Source organism: Alligator sinensis, unplaced genomic scaffold (genome assembly GCF_000455745.1).
Source record: "Alligator sinensis unplaced genomic scaffold, ASM45574v1 scaffold489_1, whole genome shotgun sequence".
NCBI lineage: Eukaryota > Metazoa > Chordata > Crocodylia > Alligatoridae > Alligator > Alligator sinensis.
Window position 1 is genome coordinate 2,665,528 of NW_005841901.1, and position 20,135 is coordinate 2,685,662.

At 41.4% G+C, this 20,135-nt stretch overlaps 1 protein-coding gene across 1 annotated transcript in view; it reads left to right on the forward strand.

The window, feature by feature from the left end:
- VIT (vitrin) overlaps positions 1 to 19,990 on the forward strand; it is a 114,053-nt gene extending 94,063 nt beyond the window's left edge. The window contains exons 14-19 of the mRNA XM_006018418.2: positions 5,263 to 5,325; positions 8,136 to 8,283; positions 8,755 to 8,858; positions 10,849 to 11,075; positions 14,435 to 14,948; positions 16,600 to 19,990. Coding sequence (XP_006018480.1) covers positions 5,263 to 5,325; positions 8,136 to 8,283; positions 8,755 to 8,858; positions 10,849 to 11,075; positions 14,435 to 14,948; positions 16,600 to 16,778 — 1,235 coding nt within the window. The 3' untranslated portion in view covers positions 16,779 to 19,990. The remainder of the gene's footprint in view (positions 1 to 5,262; positions 5,326 to 8,135; positions 8,284 to 8,754; positions 8,859 to 10,848; positions 11,076 to 14,434; positions 14,949 to 16,599) is intronic.
- The last annotated feature ends 145 nt before the right edge of the window (positions 19,991 to 20,135 follow it).

Consider the following 20,135-nt stretch of genomic DNA (forward strand, 5'->3'; position numbering starts at 1 on the left):
ATTGGATATGCAGGGTATGGATACAACAACACTTGGAGCCCTATCACAAAGGAAACTGTTTTAAAAGGGCAGCAGGTTGTACCTTCTGACTGTTCTGTGTGAGCAAACTGAGAACAATTCAAATGCAGCAAAACCGCTCCAGCGCTGACCTTGGATGACAGAGCATTAACGCTGGAGCCAGTTTTGCTACATTTGAATTGTTCTCAGCTTCTTTGCACATAACAGTTAGAAGACAGCAGTTGCTGCTCGTCTGAGACATTCCCCTTTTGAAAAGGCTGCTAGTGTTCCTGTGTCCACACCCTTAGGATTGAGATACATTAATTGTTGTTGCAGTAAAATGTCACCAGGTGGCACTGTGAGGTATAGCTTCCTAAATGCAAATTAAGAGCAAATGTTCAGTCTGGGGAAGATGGCATGTTGTTCTTAGTATTTGGCTATGCAAGGCACTGACTATATCCTGAGCCTTGGTCTCTGGTTGGAGTCAGTTTTTGAGACTCTTGTGCCCTAGCAACTGCTAGACTGAGATTTCTGAAGGAAGGGATTTCTTGCTGTGATTATGTATGTAGGCAAATAAAGCAAGTTAAATTTAGAATATATTCAGATTCTGTATCAGTGAAAATTCCTGGTCAAAGATGGTGTCTATTGAGACTTCTGTGTAATAACTGATAGATAAAACCAGATTAAGTATGTATTTATTCACTTACCTTAAGCGGCAATAAACAAAAGCTGATGAGAGATTTTGATGTCATGTGCAGCTGTATGTGGGTGGTTTCTCTTAAAGAAGTATTTTAGCAGCAAAGGTTCACAAAGCAGTGAAAAACTCGTAACATAATATGAAGGGATTTATTTATTCTGTTGTAACACTGTATTAGATCTGATTGTTCCTGGTTGTTTAAAATGGCACGCATGCATACTAGCATTAGCTCAGAAAAAGAGCAGGTAGAGTTTGATGTAAGAGGAGCAGGGAGCTAGAGACAACTTCTGTGAAAACCAGAACCAGGGCTTGGAGCATTTTGGTGTTTGTTTCTTTCAGAACCTGATTTCACTGCCTGCGTCTACATGAGATGCTGACTGCGCAGTAGCATCGCATGGTATGAAATGTAACGAGACGCTACTCTGCGGTAGTAACGAGCTACTGTGCAGTAGGCATCACCAAGAAACCTGTTCAGGGATGCTACTGCGCAGTAACTCTGGTTGCTGCACAGTCATTTAGTATTTATGTATGTAAGTACTAAATAACTGCGCAGTAACAACTGCGCAGTCAGCATCTCATTAGATGCGGCCCCTGAGTCCTTCCTGTCTCTGTCCCTATTTGGTCTGTTAGAGCGCTTGTTGCCTTTGTGGTTAGTCACAGTGGGCTAAGGCAGGAAACAGGCCAAGCTACACGTTATGTCTCAATAACCACATTTCTATTAAATGTTTATCATCTCTTGCATGTAGAGCATCTTCATGATGCAGCAAAAGCCTTTTCCTCCCTGTTTTTTGGTGTTTGGTTCATCAGTTAGGATTAGACACAGAAGTGTACAAGGGGGGCAAGGTAAGAAAGCCTCTCAGTGACATGCTTCAGAGAAACTGCAGCAGAAAGGGGCAGAGCCAGTCATAGTACAGCACACGACAGTCTAAACACAGCCCTCTCCCTTCTGGATGGAAAAGGCAAGCTGTGCTTGGCTGCAACACTTTTGGCTATGTCAGGTTTTTCTGAGTTAACGTACCCATGTCAGGGAAGCCTTTGCTCAAGAGATGACACAGTTAAAGGCCAGGAGGTGAAACTGCATCTGCAGGAAGATGCTCCCCAAAAAAGGTGGTAAGGCACTCTGTGTGCCAAGAGTGGGACCACCTGGGTACTGTCTTAACTAGTGCTGGGAGTCTGAGACACTCATGGCAGCCACCTAAGGTGGGGGAAAGTAAGCTTCCTTTGCTCTATCCCTAAGCTAGTACTTTGTCTCAGAAGTGCAGAAATGAAAAATGTTGCAATAAGAAATGGCCAGGCAGAATCTGTGCTAGGACTTCTGAAGAGTGTGTGCTATAGCTGCTGCACTCATCTCCCATTTAACAGCATGCATTTTCCTGTGTCCCCATCGAGTTTCTAAACTCATCGGTATCTTCATTCATGTTAGATGCCCCATTAAAGTCAAAGCTATCACAGCTCTCCTCGTTATGTGGATAACCTATGTCTTTCTACTGACACAATTTGATTTGCTTTACTGGACAGAGAAACTCTGTCACCCCATAGTTTCTGAACTCTTGTTTGTAATTAATTCACCTTTTTTATGTTACCCTCTTGACATTCCCCTTTTGAAGTCTGTCATGTTTCCCCCACGTAAGTGTCTGTGTAGGTCTGTAAGAGTCTGACATACTTCTTACATTGGAATTGGTCATTGTGGCTGCCTGTAGACATGCTGGTTTCTGTCCTAATTAGAACGTCAGAGCAGACTCGATTAATCAAGTCTGCTCCGCATTCTAATTAGAATGCTGCAACATGGCCTCACCATCATATGTATTAAGCACCCCTCCCCCCATGTTTTATAATGGCTGCAAGGGCACTTTCTCTAAAGCTTGTCAAATAAGCTTTAGTTTAGGCACCCCCAGGGCCATTTTAAAATGTGGGGGTGAGGCTTAATACATGTGATGGTGAGCCATTTTAATTAGACCAGTTGTCAGGGAATGGGTCTAATTAAAATGGCCCCTTCCCACCCCTTAGCATGTGTACAGGTACTCTATAATACCAGTTTGCAGGATTTCTTTGATAAAATAAACCAGTATCCGACCCGTTACAAAAAAAAAAAAAATCTACTGCAGTATTGCCCCAAATTAATGCCTTGGATATTGTACGAAGAAATAGCTATTTCCTGTTTTGCAAAACTTAGGAAAAGCTGCCCAGGCATTCAAATCATTACTTGATGTCCATCTGAAATTTTTTGGTTATCATAGGGCCACTCCTACTGTGATCCAGTAATGTATCTCAAGGACATATTCATTGTTCAGTGAAAACAGAATTTTTTCAGGCTGCTAGTTTAGAGATTCTCCCACCCCCTGGATCTGACTGAAAACCCCTTGAAAAATATTTTAATAGGGCTCTTTTTGTTGATTTCAATGAAGTCTGGACCAGGCCCCAATTTTTCTTTCTGCCTCCAAAAGAATAAAACCAATCTCTTGGATTGCTCCTAATTATTGTCTGCTTAACTGGATATACTGTGGTTGTGTCTCTCTGCTCTTTCTTTTATCTCCATAAAAGAAAACAGAATGTTAAATGACCAGTCTCTCCCCTGTCTTGAACCTTGTGCAATGAATTTAAATCAGGGCAAAATATATTACTAATGCTGGCAAGACTGGTAGATTTTTATACCCCCTTTCCATTCACTTTTCACAGATGTAAATGATTGCACAAGGTAGGAGGCAGTAGACAATCAGACTTTGATTTCTCCTACAATTTCCCTTCCTTTATAACATCTAAATTGGTATAATAATCTCTCCCGCTCCCTTCAGTTGCTGCTATTTTGAGCAAAGCATGGAAAGTGAAATGTACAGATTTAAATGTAAAATGTACAACTTTTGCAACAAATTATAACTAGTAAGAATGAGCTTCTCTGAGAGAGAGATTCCAGAAATGTTTCTTTCCTACATCTGCCTCTGTAGTTTATTTCAGTGAGGTGGTGGTTGCCACCCCTAGAAAAGTAAAATTAATTACCAGTGTCATGGACACAAAATAAAACTGTGCTCCAAAGAGGACCCCAGTACAATTTGTACTACCAGACTGGGCTTTCATTTCATTGTTGGTCAGGTGAGTTATTGCTTTGGAGAATATGGAGTTAGGAGGATAGGATATAAAGGTAACACTTTCTCTCAAGTCATTTGGAAGATTACTAAAAAACACTTCTCACACTTAATCTCTGTCACTAAAAATCACAAGAGAGTTGAAAATATCACTTTGGGCAAATCCAGCAGTTTAGAGAAGACTGGAAATAACTTGTGCATCTGATCAAGAAGCCTTCTTCCCACCCATTTTAGAGACTGAACGTGATGTTCTGTTTTGATAGTTCTTCTCTGCCCATATGATTTCAGGATTAGTAGATGGATATCTCCAGTAGGCAAGAGACCAAAGATGCAGTTCGAGGCCAATATAAAGAAACAAAATAACCTGATCCCAGTTCTTTCCTTTTTCAGTTAGCTGGGGAAGTGGAGACAGAAAACTGCTTTTGCTATCTCCAGGGAATCCTACATTTTACCTCTCCCTCTACCTCACTGAAGAATCAAACTCTGAGTTTTGCAGCAAAAATAAAATGTTTGTAGAGTTATTGTTCATGATGGCCTACTGCTGCCCTGGTGCATTTTGTCTGTGGTTCTGAAAGTAGCCCATTTTGCAGGGAAAAAAATTAAGAGGCACAAGTCACAAAAACATACTTCTGGTGCTCATTTGGTTATTTTACATTTTACCTATGCTAACCAGAAGTAGCACAAACATTTTCCAGAGCAGTCTCCTTATCCACAAAAGGGTAAGGAGTTATGAGGTATTTGTTACCTTCTTCCCTTCAGTGAGTATGGTGCTGGGTAGCCACGTTAGTCTGAAATCAGGCTGAACACAGGGCAGGGTGGCATCTTGGAGCAGTAGTTTTCAAGCTTTTCATACTCAAAGCATCTCTGAGTAATCTCAAGGCACATCTTGATAGGCTCAAGGCATCCTTTGGAAAATGTGATCTCTTAGTTTTCCCTCATTTTGGGGTACATAAAAATACTAGAGCAATTCTGCTGCTGCAAAGAGCTCAGAAAGACCACACAAGGGCAGAATGTTTTGGACGCTATGGATTCCTATTTGAAATCTCTGGCTTTATTTTGTGAATCATGTTTGCACACCTGACAATGCTAACACTACGTGGCACCCCACAGCACCCTAGAAAGGATCTCAAGGCACTCCAGGGTGCTACAGCATCCTAAAAGCACTGCATTAGCGACCAACTAATTCAGGGAGGCATGTGCTTTCACAAACAACAGCCTACTTCATCAGCTGCTAGGAGAGGATGTACCAGTGCTCAAGTGGTTCATTGAGGGCTCTTGGAAGGGTTACCCCTCTGAAGAGACTCTTTGCTCCCCTTTCTTTCCCTCTCAAAATGAAACTTAGCATCTGATGAAAAGATGATTGTTTACTCTAAACCACTTAGTCTCTACCTAAGGTACCACCCTGCCCCTCCTCCGTCCCATCGATGAGGTCAGACTCAGAACAGTTCTTGTGCATTTGTCGACTAATCATTTTATTGTTCTCTTCAGGCTTCAGTTCCAAGGAAGAATTGAATCCAAAACCTTTAGAGCCTGTTTCCCAGGGAAATCCAAGTATGTAAATCAGAATTAATTATGTAGCGATGGGGGGCTTTTTGCTGTTACATGTTACATGCTTTGGGTGGAATACAGTAAAATAATTTAAATGTTAGCTACTAGAAAAACTTATTGCAGAACACACAAGCCTTTGCAACAGAATATTGGATGTACTTTTAAGGTTTCTGGTTTGCCATGGTCCATGTTTCTCTTCTGATGTAAAACTTCTAACTTTGTGGGGGAATATAGCAACAGAGTCTTGATTTACCTAATGTTAAATAAGATACTGGCAGTTAAAGATCTGATATGAAAGGCAGATGAATTCCACCATCCAAGAACATAGGGCTTGGAAATATGTCAGGCACAGAAGAGTTTTGATCTGACAGGAGGAAGATGCTAACTGAGGCTCTGGGATCATGCACAGGCAACTGAGCCCTGGTAATAGGAGCACTCCTTTCATCTGACCTGTCTGATGGAGCAGGTCGGGCTCCTGGAATTGGGGCTTCATTTCTTTTGCAACAGATTTAATGGAGTGAGTAAGGAGTCATGCAGAAAATGGAACCTGTGCCCACAGCAGGAAGAGAGGCATATTGAATCTAGAAACCCTCACTCTTATCTCTACAAAGGCATAGCCCAGAGACCTCTGTGGTCTGGGAGAATTTACCATTGAGTTCAACAACCTTTGCATCAGGCTTAGAGGAAGCAGCGAAACTGAAGGAAAGCAGAAATTCAGTTAGAGAGAAGACAGATTCAGTTTCACCACTGACAAAAACCCTTCTCCAGTTGCCAAAGCCCTCAGCTCTCCACTTACACTGCCGGCAGCTGCTACCATGCAGATGTGGATGGCAAGTACCAAAATTCTGTAGCACAGGGAAATGTTATAGCAGCACAAACTACATTTAAAGGGGATTTTAAAATAAATATTTAAGTGAATGTTGTCATAATCCCTATGTTTATTTCTATTACTTAAATGTTTTAATGTCTTGCCTGTGAATGCCAGCTGTATCTTATACTGTCACAGTAATTAAGGGGCCTTAGTACAGAGTCTGTTTAGGTTCACTCTGTTGCCCTTGGCTCTAAGATGTGCAAAGAACCACAGTTTCATGACCAACAGTTACAATGTAAAATGAAATTAGCAGGTGTAACAGAATCAGAATTCCTGTCCTTCCTATATTTATAAGTCACTTGGCTGGCTCCTTTCCCCTGATCAGGCCACAGAGCCCGTGTTGCTCAATTCCTGTTAGCTTTTCTTGCAAATCTGAAAATGTTGGGAACATACTGAAGTCTTTGTCATGCGAGGGGCTCATAATATCTTATTTGTCACAGAGAGTATTCTCACAGAAGTCAATGGCCTTTCCTAATTTCTATACAAGGCAAAACATGCACATGATCAGAACCCTTTAAAAAAAAGGCCTTTTTCACATAATCAGATCACAGGATAGGATTTCATTTTAAGAAGCTGAAACCTCTGGATAACTTGGTCCTTGATGAAGGCTGTATTGTAGGAACCTATCCTTGCCCCATGCTCACTTATTAATGACCACAGTTCTTTGTCATGCTTCCAGCATTTAGGATTTGTGAAATTAGAAAAACAACAGCCAAGCTACTGAGAAAACTGAAAGTCATTAGATGGGAAGTCAGTTACATAATCTGATAGCAACAATTAGTACTGTGTACCATTTAGGTTAATTTAGAATTAAAATATACCCATTCTTGTTAATCTGATTGGTAGGAAGTGACATTAAAGAGTAACTTGTGGTTTACACTGAGGAAAAATGTTAATTAACACTGTAGTTGAGCCAATTTTAGTCCCATTCCAGTCAATGATGTTTCTTTGCCCATTGACTGATATAGAGGTAAAAATCAGTTGGCTAATGGCTGCATATGCCATTTGCAGAAGAATATGGATATATCTAATGTAAGAGGGAAGAGTTTGGTTAGGCTAAGCATGGCTTTTTAGAGTGCAGTTTTTAGTAGAATGAGCCAATACATTAAGGCCAATAGTTGCATATATGTATTTAAGGGTTTGAAATTAAAGTAAAAAAGAGCCTATACTAGATGTGAAAAAAACCACAAGGTTGTCATCCTTGGGATAATTCTACCTCAGACCACAGTCGCTGAAGCCTTCAGTGATACCACAAACCACATTTCTGGAATTGCTTTCATCAGTGACTTAAAGAAAGTGCAAAAAAATAGCTACACAGAGGAAGGTAAAATCCTCAGTAACACCTATTCATAGTACAACAGGTTTGGGAAACAGATGGGCATGAGATGCACATTAACGTACTCCCAGTACAATTCCAATGGCACAAGAGATCTGCAGGGCTATCCCAGCCCATGGTATAGCAGCCATGAATAGGAATGCACAGCAGCCTAAGTGGCCCAGGGTTGAGGAATCGGGTCTGTGCTTCACCTGCCCAGCCTACTTTGAGGGAAACTCTGGGAGTTTTGCCATTTATTTCAGTAGAACCCAGAATTCAGCTTCAAACTGTTGTTGGAGTGAATGGATTTTCCCCAACCTGCTGATTAGGATTAATGTTACAGGTGATAAATCATTGGTGCTATATCTGTTACAGTGATTAGGCCAAATATTAGCATAATTGGGTGAAATTCTATGACCTGTATTATGTAAGAGGTCAGGCTAGATGACAAAGTTGCTTCTGTAAACAAGGATAGACTGATTTGTGTGTGGGGTGTTTCCACTGTGGGATAGGTTGCCAGGTACAGATGAGAGACTTTGATTTCTTGTAAGATAAAAAGCATCCATTAAAGAATAAAAGTACCCAGCAATGCTTGATTCTTCTTTTCCCCTCTATGTCTCATCTTAGACTGCAAAGTTGATTTGTCCTTCTTGATTGATGGGAGCTGGAGCATTGGTAAACGCCGCTTTCAGATCCAAAAACAGTTCCTAAGTGACGTGTCTCAGGCTCTTGATATTGGTATAGCTGGTCCTCTCATGGGCATCATCCAATATGGGTAAGAGTGACTTATATTTGGTAGTCTGCCAGTTAGATCTGCCTCTACCTGAGCCTGCAGGAGTGTTCTACCTCTTTCTATATTAGTATGTCATAGTCTTACTTTTTATTAGAGTTTATTTTCAATGACAGAAATGACCTAAATATGTTAAAATTCAACCCATGAAATGTAGGGGGAAAACAGATAGTTTTATTCTATTAGGAAAAATCTACTTGATTACATTTAAGGCTTGAATGTATGTAAAAAAGTTGCTGTAGGTTGGACTAGATCGGGGTGGGCAAAATATGGCCCTTGGGCCAGATCCATCCTACCAACAGATTTGATCCAATCCACAGGTGGACAGCCATTGACTCACTGGATCTAGCCCACGGGTTCCCTTTGCCCAAGAACATTACTAAATCTATTATAAATGGGAACATGCTGCGCGTGAAACAAAAATTAACAGCTTCTTTCTTCCTTTTGACCCATTAGTGATGACCCTTCAACAGAATTTAACCTCAAAACTTATGCAAACTCCAGAGATCTGAGAAATGCCATTGAGAAAATTTCACAGAAAGGAGGACTTTCCAATGTCGGTATGTGACCTGGGCTTAGCTGCTTTGATGCTATTTACCACAAGGAAGAACAAAGGGATATGGAATCCCACTTTTGGTAGACATACAGGCTAGGGACAGACATTCAAAAAGCCTGAGCCTGAACTGATTCAATCTTTGCAGGTTAGTCTAACCTGGCTAGGCTGAACTGGTTTAAAACCAGACAGACATTCTCTCTGGACTGATCAAATTCAGGCACATGCCTGCAGTGGCTCAGGCTAGAAGCTGGGAGGTGGTAGAGCAGCCCTCCCTTCCCTTCTGCAGGGAGCTGAGCTGGGCGGGGCGTGACCAGACCCCAGCAGGACTCGCTCATTAGGGAGGTCTGCCTGCATGGTCCCAGGCTTTTTCCCCGCTGGCTGCTCAAGGGGCAGGAGTGTTGCCTCACCAGGCAAGGGGGGAGAGGGAGATGCAGTGCATGCATCTGTTGATGATACACAGCTTTTTAATCTCCCTCCCTGTCATCATACTTTCTGCAACAATATGACAGGCAAGCAAGCTAGCTGAGGGCTGATAATGATAACAGTCTTTATCACCCAATTAGCAAAACAATGGCCTCTCTCCATTACTTCAAACTTCTTAAACAGGTTACTGGCAGACCTGTTGATTAGCTCCAAACAGCGCTAAGCAGTCACTGTTTTGTCTGCCTGCCCCAGTGAAACTGGAGAGAGAGACGCACACAGACATCTCTTGGCAGTAGCTAGCATACCATGTGTCTAGGGTCCATGGGGCTGGGGTCCATGCTGTGGGAGATGGGAGGAAGGAAGGGAGGGAAGGAGAAAGGGAATTTCCTGTTTGAGTAGCGAGTAGGGGAGTGGTAGGGCAGAGGGAAGCGAGGTAGACCCTGCTGTGTCTGCAGTCTCTGCTGGAGTCTTACACAGCATTAGCTAGCATACCACATGCTGGCTATGGTCCGTGATGTGGCAGAGAGGAAGAAGGGATCTCTGCCTAAGCAGTGAGGGGGAGGGGGGCACAGGGAAGCCAGCAGACCCTGCTGTGCCTGCAAGTTTGCCAGGGAGCAGAGGGGAGAGGCCAGCTCTGCTGTGGAGCACAGAACTCTGCCCAGCCTAGAGAGCATGCTGGGATGCTGGGGGACTGATTTAATTTAAACCAGCAAGGGGACTGGGATAGATATTGTATAAACTGATTTGACCCAAATCAGTTAAGTCTGATACTAGATTCCACCAGGTTTATCTCAAACCAGTTTCAGCCATTTTCAAACTGGTTTATGTGCACTGAACATCTGTTCTATTACAGGTTTAAACCAGTTTCTGATCACTTAAACCAGTTTATGTGTAATGTCTGTCCCTAGCCACAATCCCTTTGCAGTGCCATGAGATTAGCCTTGGGATCTGATGTTCCAAAATATGCCCCTAACACCCTGTGGTGCATATACTGCTGTAATACTGACAGGAACATTGCAGCTGCTCTGTCATTCCACTGGAACTCCTTGGAGGTCAGATGGATTTTAATGCTGATGACTTTGGTGCTAGCAAGGGGAATGTTAAACCCACAAATGAAAAAGAAAAGTTATTCTATTTAAAAAAAAATCCTAGTTCTATCTTTCTTACCTCATGGAAGGTTGTGGAATATGGAGAAGCTCCTAGTTGGATGGTGACACATTTCTCCATTATCCTTAGCAGCAGCAGCCACTGGCATATCCGAGATACTTGCTATCTTTGGCAACCCATCAGAGATTGTGGGAAGGGCAGAAAAGGCTTATGATATTTGTTACTCTAATAGTAGGGTAGATCAGATGCTTACAGCATCAGAGGACTTTCCCTATCTCTGTAGCTATTTCAGCTCTGCCTGCAAAAGCACATCTCAGCAATGCTCTAAGTCTTTAATTCAACCTCTGGCTAAAGATCAATGAATACCATTAGCTACTAGAGTTTAATATTCCCATATATTTATGGAGAGGCGAAGCACTGTGCATAGGATAAATCCCCAACTCTATACTGTACTTCTCTTCCAGGGAGGGCACTTTCGTTTGTTAACAAAAACTTCTTTTCGGATGCCAATGGGAACAGAGGTGGTGCACCCAATGTGGCCATTGTGATGGTGGATGGGTGGCCTACTGACAAGGTGGAGGAGGCCTCCAGACTGGCTAGAGAATCTGGAATCAACATTTTTTTTGTCACCATTGAAGCAGCTGATGAAAATGAAAAGCAGAACGTTATCGAACCCAACTTTGTGGACAAGGTAGTGGCAAGCAGGATACAAGTGGGTTAGCTTGCAAAGTCTTCCAAAGTTCTCAGGGTGTTTAGTTTCTAAGAGTCTGATTACAGCCAACTCGTAGGAGGCACCATCTCCCCTGGTTGTTTCTTCTTAAAGGTTATGACTTCCCTGTTTATGTTGACCAGATATCTATGCAATATACATGTGTTAAAAAAAATCAGCAAAGCAACAGTTCAGAATTCAAAATTATATCAGTCTTGGGTCTATTACATGCTGCCCTTGCTAGCAAAGTCCATTTTTCTTAATGGCTGCTGAACTGAGAAGGATCCTTTCTTAACACAAGAATCAGAGTATCTGATGAAGTAGCTTGTTGCCTACAAAAGCTCATGCCTCTCTAAATCAGTTAATTTCAAAGGTGCCACCCTGCCTGCTTGGTAACACAGCTAGATGCCTCTCTGGCAATATGAGAGTCCCCTAAAGGGGAAAACCATAGCACTTGGACTCTAGAAACTGGCATAAAACAGGCCTTGTGAGGAATAAAGCTACCCCAGCAAGCAGGTAGGCATCGATAAGTGAACAGTGGAAGTCTTTTCCATCTCTTAATTCCTACAGTATTGTATTCCGTGAATCACCTCAACTAAGCACACATACCACTATGGCTGTGTGTAGCTTTTGCTTATAGTCCAGCACTATAGAATGAACAGAACACAAAATAATGAGGTAACAAAAATACCAGCCCTAATAATTCCCAGCGCTCGGATCATCATCCTCCCCGTCTTTTGAATTCTTAAATGATTGAGCAGGTAGGAAGCTTCAGTAGAAACTAGAGTTGTAAACTGTAATATGAAGAAGCATATGAAATGATTTATTCATGATTGCTATTCCCAACTTGGGGATTTTGTGTGTGTGTTATGAAGTTAAACCCAACAGATGGAAACGTGAAGTAACTGTATTGAAGACAATGGAGTTACTGTAAATATACAGTTCCATAAGTGGAAGTAAGATTTTATCCTGAAGTTATTATTTGTGCCCTACAGCGTTTCTCCCATTTAGTAAAATTGGAGAAGACTTGTCAGTCTATAAACACGTCTGTGGATTTGTGCATCAATAAAGCTGCCCAAGCCAAGATCTCAGGCTATTAATCAGAAAACAAAACTTTTGACCCTGGCATAAGATTTCTGTTGTTTAGTTTCAGTATCTTTCTTTTGAATTTTCATTAAATCCCTAACTGGGGCTGAGGTAATACAAGGCATAAACCTAAAATTTCCAGCTTCCTTGAGCTGAAACGTGTTGTGGAGTATAAGTTAACAGCCAGTTTGGGGGTTCTCTGTTTACCGTGGATGCTATACCTCTGTCATGGCACTCTGGAAGTGTACAAAAGATATTTTAAAAACATCTAGATATTTTTTTCACATTCTAGCCAAGAGCAGCTTTATTTTAAAACACAAGACTTTATAGTCGGTTACTAATAGTTTGATGAAGGCTAAATCTGTAGGTATTCTGAAATTACATATGTCTGATATATTAATGGTTAAGGCATGTCATCCAATGGCCATGTGTCCAATTATTCTTTTTCTCATTTTTTGAATAAAAATCTAAAAGTGACCAGACCTTTTTGTATGGTGATGGTATCTTGAAATGGCCACTACAAGGCAGGTTTAGTTAGGACTTCAGTGATATGGAAGCATCCACCTGCACATGCTAGCCTGAAATCAAGCTGGGTGTTCAACTTGCTTTTATGACAGTTCTTTAATGAAACCAAACCCAGTCTCCATAAGAGATCACAGAGTGCAGGCATATTAACTACTTAAGATAACTGTTTAATAAACTTGTTCGTCATCTCAAGTCTTTTTCTCATAAATAAAGAAATGTCTTGTTACATTTAGAGTAAGAATAAATCCCTACACATTTTACAGTGTGGATAGGGAGAACATGGATCCTCTGCCATTGCAGATTGGCCCCAGTACTGGATGCCTATTTAAACAACACTGCAGGGTGGAGCCGGAGGTGTAAAATGCCAGAGCAGCCAGGGTTCAGGAAGCAGAGAGAAAGTCAGTAGGTATTTTCAGAAAGCTGCCTTTCTTGGATCAACACTAAAGATGATTTTGTGCAATTTCCACTGTCAGTCTGCCATGGAACACATTTCCTCTGCATTTCAAATCCTGCAATGCTGTGTGTTGGGCTGTCTCCAGTCAGCACTTAAATCGGCCTTTAATCTCATTTTCATTTCATTTTTAAAAGGCAAAGCTTCAGTCAGTCTCTGTGAAACTGCCAGAGACAAAAAGGAAGAAGGAAAGCAGGGGACTCAAACAGGAAGGCAAAAGATGGTACCTTGTGATTGGGTGGGGCAGAGTGTCAAGGTAAAAAGAGCAGCAATAACCGAAGAGGATAAACATGGGCAGGATATGCAGTGAAGCCTAAACCAGCACATGCAGCGAGTCACTCACAGCTGCTGTAATATAGGTTTGCTGAGGACAGAGGCAGCACCACAGAAACAGCTGCCTTGTCCTCTGTGGAAGCTCAAGTGCAGAAATACAACCGGAGTTGTCAAATGCTCTCATCACAATGGTTGAAACATTAGCACCCTAACCTAAACCTTAAATGCATCTAACCTTGCCTCCACCATAACCTGCATCCCCTCTGTCCATCCAACCACCCCTGTTCTACCTTCTCTTGATCCTTCTCTTGTCAGCTCTGGAAGACCCTCTTCAGACTTGCTCCCCATGCACATTCACTAAAATAAGCACTTATGGCTCTTGGCTAAAAAAGATTAAATTTAATTTTAATTCTGGAGCCAACAAAATGATGAAAGCCTATCCCCTTAGACTTCCACATCATCAACACACTTGTTTACAACATTTCAGTTGTGTAATCCTCTCTTGTGGCTGAGATGACACGAACCCAAAGCACTGCAGCTTGACTCGGAGGAGCCAGGCTGTTTGCAGGGTTGAAAGGTAATGGAGCCTCCACTTATGTTGAAATTGAGAAGAAAGGATGTAGAGAGTCATTGCCAGACAAATACGCAAATCCAACAAAGACACTTTTCCACAGTGAAGCTGCAGCAATTAAGTGAAGACATTTGTCTGAAAGAAATCTGTGGTTTTGCCGTTGTGTCTAAGATTTAGACTAAGTACTCCAGAACCTGTTCACAACCCCTCCCATCCCCTTCAGTGGGTAGTAGAATTTCAGGCTGAATTTATCCAGTTGAGATAATTTTGATCATTCCATCACATGTTCTGTAACTAGAGGGGTAGGAAAGCTAATGCTTTAGCTGAATGTAGATGATTATTTTGACACCCCCCTCCCCCAAGAAACCTAGTGAAATTAAACTAAATCCTTATAATGGTTGATGAATGCTCTGTTACTTTTGCCTCTCTCTCCAGGCTGTATGTAGAACAAATGGCTTCTATTCCATTAATGTACCAAGCTGGTTTAGCCTACATAAGGTAGTCCAGCTCTTGGTGAAGCGGGTCTGTGACACTGATCGACTGGCTTGCAGTAAGACCTGTCTAAATTCAGCTGACATTGGGTTTGTAATAGATGGGTCCAGCAGTGTTGGCACCAGCAACTTTCGCACTCTTCTCCAATTTGTGGCCAACATAAGCAAGGAATTTGAGATTTCAGATACCGACACCCGGATTGGAGCTGTACAATACACATATGAGCAGAGGCTGGAGTTTGGTTTTGATAAGTACAGCACTAAGCAAGATGTACTGAATGCCATTAAAAGAATCAACTACTGGAGTGGAGGGACTAGCACTGGAGAAGCCATCAACTATGCCTCTGAGCACCTGTTCAGCAAATCCAAGCCCAATAAGAGGAAGATAATGATTCTCATTACCGATGGCAGGTCTTATGACGATGTCCGGGTGCCAGCCATGACAGCTCATCAAAATGGTAAACTAGTGCTCTTCCTTCAGGGTTATTGACTCCACCTTAGTATAGTACCTTAACATTTATCAAGAAAAGACCCATCGGGCACAATTCTGTTTCACTTTATGGACCCAAATGACAGTTGTCCAGCTGCATAAGTGCCATTTTTGGCGCTTACACATTGTTTATAATTCTGTTACTCTGGTTGAGTGGATATGTAAGTGTGCTTAGTGAACAGTTGGCTGTGCATTGGGCATGTAGATATGCAGCTATGTATGTATGTGCATACATGGATGATGCATAAATCACAAAGCTACCTAGCAGAAACCTGTGACTAGCAGGTGTTAGATGGGAGGAGTGGGAAACAGCTCCCATATTTTAGCCCCGATACAAAAGTGGTTATGGCCCTTCCCACTTTACCCAGTGGGAATTTGAATGTACATATCTCCAACTTCCTATACCGGTGCTGTAACCACAAGGCCACAGGTTAAGCATTATCCAGAACTCTCTCTAGCACTCCTTTTGAAGCTGCCACCGAAACAGATGCGGGGCCAAGAGAAAGAGAGCAAGCTAGGGTGTATGTGGGCCAGTGAGATGACAACTGCCCTGGAAAGCGGCAGATCATGTTCTAGCTTGGCCTCTTGTTCCCTATGGGATAGAAATGTCTCATCCATTTTATCAGCTGAGAATTGCAGTGATTTGGGCTCAAAGAGCAGGGCTAGATAGGGGACTAGCTAATTCTTGGCCTGTAGCATAGTCTTTAGAGCACTGTTCTTGGATGCAGACTCAAGCCGTCTCCCCTGTGAAGAGCGGGGCTTGGTCTCCTGCTTCCTGGGCAAATACCATAACCACTCAGACATTGGAGCTAGAACACGGGAGGGCCTTTATCCTGGTTTCTCAGGACTTATACTCTCACACGTTAGAAGCTTACATGCCCACATGGCACTGGTATTAGAATCGTAAATTGTGTTTAAGTGCCACCTTCACAACTGGGAAACTGCCCTCTGGGTGCCTGAAAGGAACTAGAGTTTTGCTCTTAGTTTTCTATTACAGCATACTATCAGAGGAGATTTGCAAAGCCCACCATACTTTGCAGTATGGCCCACTCAAATCTGATCAAGACTAGGGCCTGGTCAGAAAACGGAGGGGAAACCTCTAAGAAAACATCATAGTCTGGAAGAGCAGATGTGTTGTTCATAAGCTTACTTTTGATTTCAGTTTATAGTAAATGCACACTTTGCATAGAACTATACCAACTACCTATATAAGTCTACTATTTTAAAATATTTTTTGCCATGTGAAAGACTTTTTGAGACCAATTTGTTCCTTCCCCCCTCTACCCTGAATACACGCTTCTATCCCTGTGTTGTAGGTTTCCAAAGAATTATAGAGCAATTCCGTCACAGGAACAAATTAAATCAAATATAGATGGCTTTCTGGTGTCCCTTTCAAATTTTCCATTCTAGGCAGAGTGAGAGTAGGGGCAAAATAGTCATGAAATTTAGATAGAGGGAATAAAAATAGTCTCCATTGTACCTTTGGATAGCATTTTTCAAGAGAAAATGCTATCCCTTCCTTTTTATGTCCTGATCATTACAGTTTGCAATATCTGTCTAGTTTCAATGCAATGGTTATTTTGAAATACATCATCCTCAAGCTCTGGCTTTCTTTACAGGAGTCATAGCATACTCTATAGGAATTGCATGGGCAGCCCAGGATGAATTGGAAGCCATTGCAACAGACCCGGATAAAGAGCACTCCTTCTTTGTGGATGAGTTTGACAACCTCTACAAATTTGTTCCCAAGATCATCCAGAACATTTGTACAGAGTTCAATTCTCAGCCACGAAACTGATCAAATCAGGCAAAGTATCATACTAACGCTGGATCACTGGGTGTCTCACAAAAGATGCACAGAATGCTATACAAGTAATGCCAGCTATGAGTCCAAGATATATCAGCAGAGTAGTTCCCTGGCATTTTTGCGTTAACAAGGTTGATCTCAGCTCTATTCCCTATGCATGGTAATGCTCTGCTAGACGGATGTTTTTCCTTTTTGCGGGCTTCAAAACTCTGTTCTGACTGGAGAAATGCAAGGTACATTTAGGATCCTTGAGAAAAGAAAGGACATGATTCAGATTTGTGGTTTTGAAATGTGTTTCCAAAACAGAGGTTTGCAAAACAGTTGTCAGTATAAAGCCCCAAGCTCATTTGATTCATGCCATTGTGTGCTAGAGAACCCCCTTAAAGAAGTCCTCTACCCCTTCCCAGTGGTTCTCAAGTGGTGAGGTGTGAACTACTGTGGGTCTGCAGAGCACTTCCAGGGATTGCCCAACCTGCTTGTTTTAGTGGGGAAACGTTTAATCTTCTCACTGATGCTTTCTGCTAGTTGGCCAGTCCAGATCTTTGACCTTCTAGAAGCAAATCCTGAACACCTGTCTCTTAAGCTCTATACAGGTTTTTGGGGGTTTTTTTTAATCTGTCAAATTTCATTAAAGTATATATATTCCACAGCGACCAGGTTTGCAAATCAGTTAGGAGGGAAGAACCAAACTACAATGGATCAGAGCAGCTGAGAATGGTGGCAGCTTTAAACATCTCCTGATTATAAAGAAGCTGTAGCACTGTTGGAGAAGGAGCAAACCACGAACATACCAAATACAGGAAATGTAAACAGAATCCCCCACTCCCCCCCCCCCCACACACACTTTCTCTCTAATAGCATTTGCTTTTAAAATTGTCCCCTTAGCACTGTTCTGATGTTACTGTAATTTGCCAGGTGTCTGAGCTCTGTATTTTCAACAAGGGCTGGGAGAAGAGATTTTAGGGAAAGGGTTTTGATTATAAAATGGTCCACAATTGGGGGTTGGGGGGAGTTTTGAGGACCACTACACCACCACCCAGGCTTGCTTCATTTTGGTTCCATCTGCAGAATGAATAGTAAACAAGAGCATGAAGAGAGAGGATTACTCAAGGGATGCTTTTGTTAAGGATTTGAGGGATGTTATTTTAGTGAGTTACTGATTTTTGTAAATACTGGCAGAAACAAGATTTCCAGTGTTGTAACCATTCTGTATATATAGTACTTAGGGTTGAGTACTATATATTCTCTGGCTCATAGCATATGTATTGCACTGCTTTTGACCGTACCAGCTATAGGTGGCTGGCTCCTCATTGAAAAAGGCATGATAAATCATCACCAAGAAACAACACCAGGGGTGACACATTAGGGAGAGGCTTGGAAGAATTATACTTTAATTAGGAAGTGCAGTTGTTATCTGTTTTTCTACTCAGTGGAACTTGAGAGAACAAGTTCATTAATCACAATTTATGGACGGAGAGGAGAGAAGAAGTAAACGTGGGTTGAGCAAGCAAGAGTGTCTAGCTTTGTGCACTGCAGAAGCTGGTGGGAGGCAAATATCTCCAGGCATTACAGCACACTAAAATAGAAATGGTTGAAATATCAATTCTGAGTGTATTTGCATATCACACCTTTTACAGTCCCCGTCCTCTGCATAAATAAATTATCTGCCATCTTTAAAACCTCCTTGTGCAAAAATGTTAATTAAAGTAAATGAATAGCTAAGGAGACATCCGGGTTTGAAAACGCTGGGCTACAATTAAAGAATTGGGCTACAGTTAAAGAATTCCCACAATAAGCGATACAAAACAAAAATCAATCTGGGTAGTACAACTGCTACAAATCTGTTTAATTTTATAACTGGTAGTCTTATTAGGAGGAGCAGTTGTATTACATTGGGAATGGTCAAATCCCTTTCTCTTCTGGCAGAAATGTATCTCATTCCACTCATTTAATTCATCCAATTAATTTAATTTAGTACCACAGATAGAAGGCATAAGGGTCACTGCACATGGATAAAAGATGTGAAAGTTAGTGGTAAAAGGTTCGAGTCTTGCAGTGTTTTCCTCCTGACTTAAAAGTAACAATAAAAATTAGTGATAAGGCAAAATCTTCTCAAATCAGAGCAGCAGAACCCCCCACCCCCTTCTTCAAATCTTCAATGTTGCTGCTGACAGACAATAAAGAAGCTTATATGGACTAGACAAAACTCAAGACTCAAAATTGAGTAAGAGAAGTGTGGACCAATTACCAGATTTACTGGTTGAAAAGCTCTTTTCCCTTCTTAAAGGCTGGCTGAGAATCCTAAATGACTAAGGAAAGGGCATATTTAGCTCCGTGTTTTAGCTTCTCAGCTATTCTTCATATTACAGTTTATTTTTCAATGCAGCAAAATGTCACTGCATATTTAGTTCAAAACAGAATGTACTCTACCAACAGAGTAGATACTAAGATACTTCCAAGTTGATTGCTTCTTCTCTGTTAACAGTACAAATACCAGAGAAGTTAGGGAGTAATAATTAGGTCTGTTTGCATGCTTAGGAAATATATTCACTCCTTTGCACATTTTAATCTTAAAAATAGCAAACTCTTAAGCATTTATCACAAGAGTTTTAAAATATGTTCTTACAAGTAGCAGAGTCGTGGCCATGCCATCCTCTCTTCAAACAAGCAAAGTTGGTCTTAAAAGGAATTTAAGGGTTTGGATTGGGTTGGGTTGGAATTTTTGGTGGCTTAGCTCCGTTGAACAATTATTTTCTATGATGACTGAATGAGACATGGATTTTGGCGATTCTCGATATGATTTGTTAGGTTGCCAGATCCAGAAAAGTAAAAAGGATTTGAATATTAAGAATGCCTCAATGTTGATATCGTTTTAATAAATATGGCAGATGTAAAGGGTTTAAAGGGCATATTCTACAAGGATTAAAACTACTGCTAACCACCAGGGGAAATATAATGCATGGACCCAATGCCAAATGTACTATTGTATTTTCTATTCTAATTGTTGACAGCATCCAAAATAGATAGTTCATGTACTAAAAAGCCTTGGAAAGAATATTTTGGTAAAACATGGGATAACATGTACATCTTAAGTTTTTGTCCTTGTATATTTGTTTGAGAAGGAAGCAGAGCTCCTTTTGTAACACATGGGCTATTTAAAGAGCTTTTCATAATACAAGTTGCTAAACCTTTTGCAATAAAAAACCCCAAAAGACATGCAGTTCATGTTGTCTCATACATTTGAGATTTACATTTTCCCCCAAAAATGGATAACCAAATATTGCTGTTGCAATTTAGTTTTTAAAATAGAAACAGGTATTTCCTATATCTAATCTGTGAAGTTCAGCA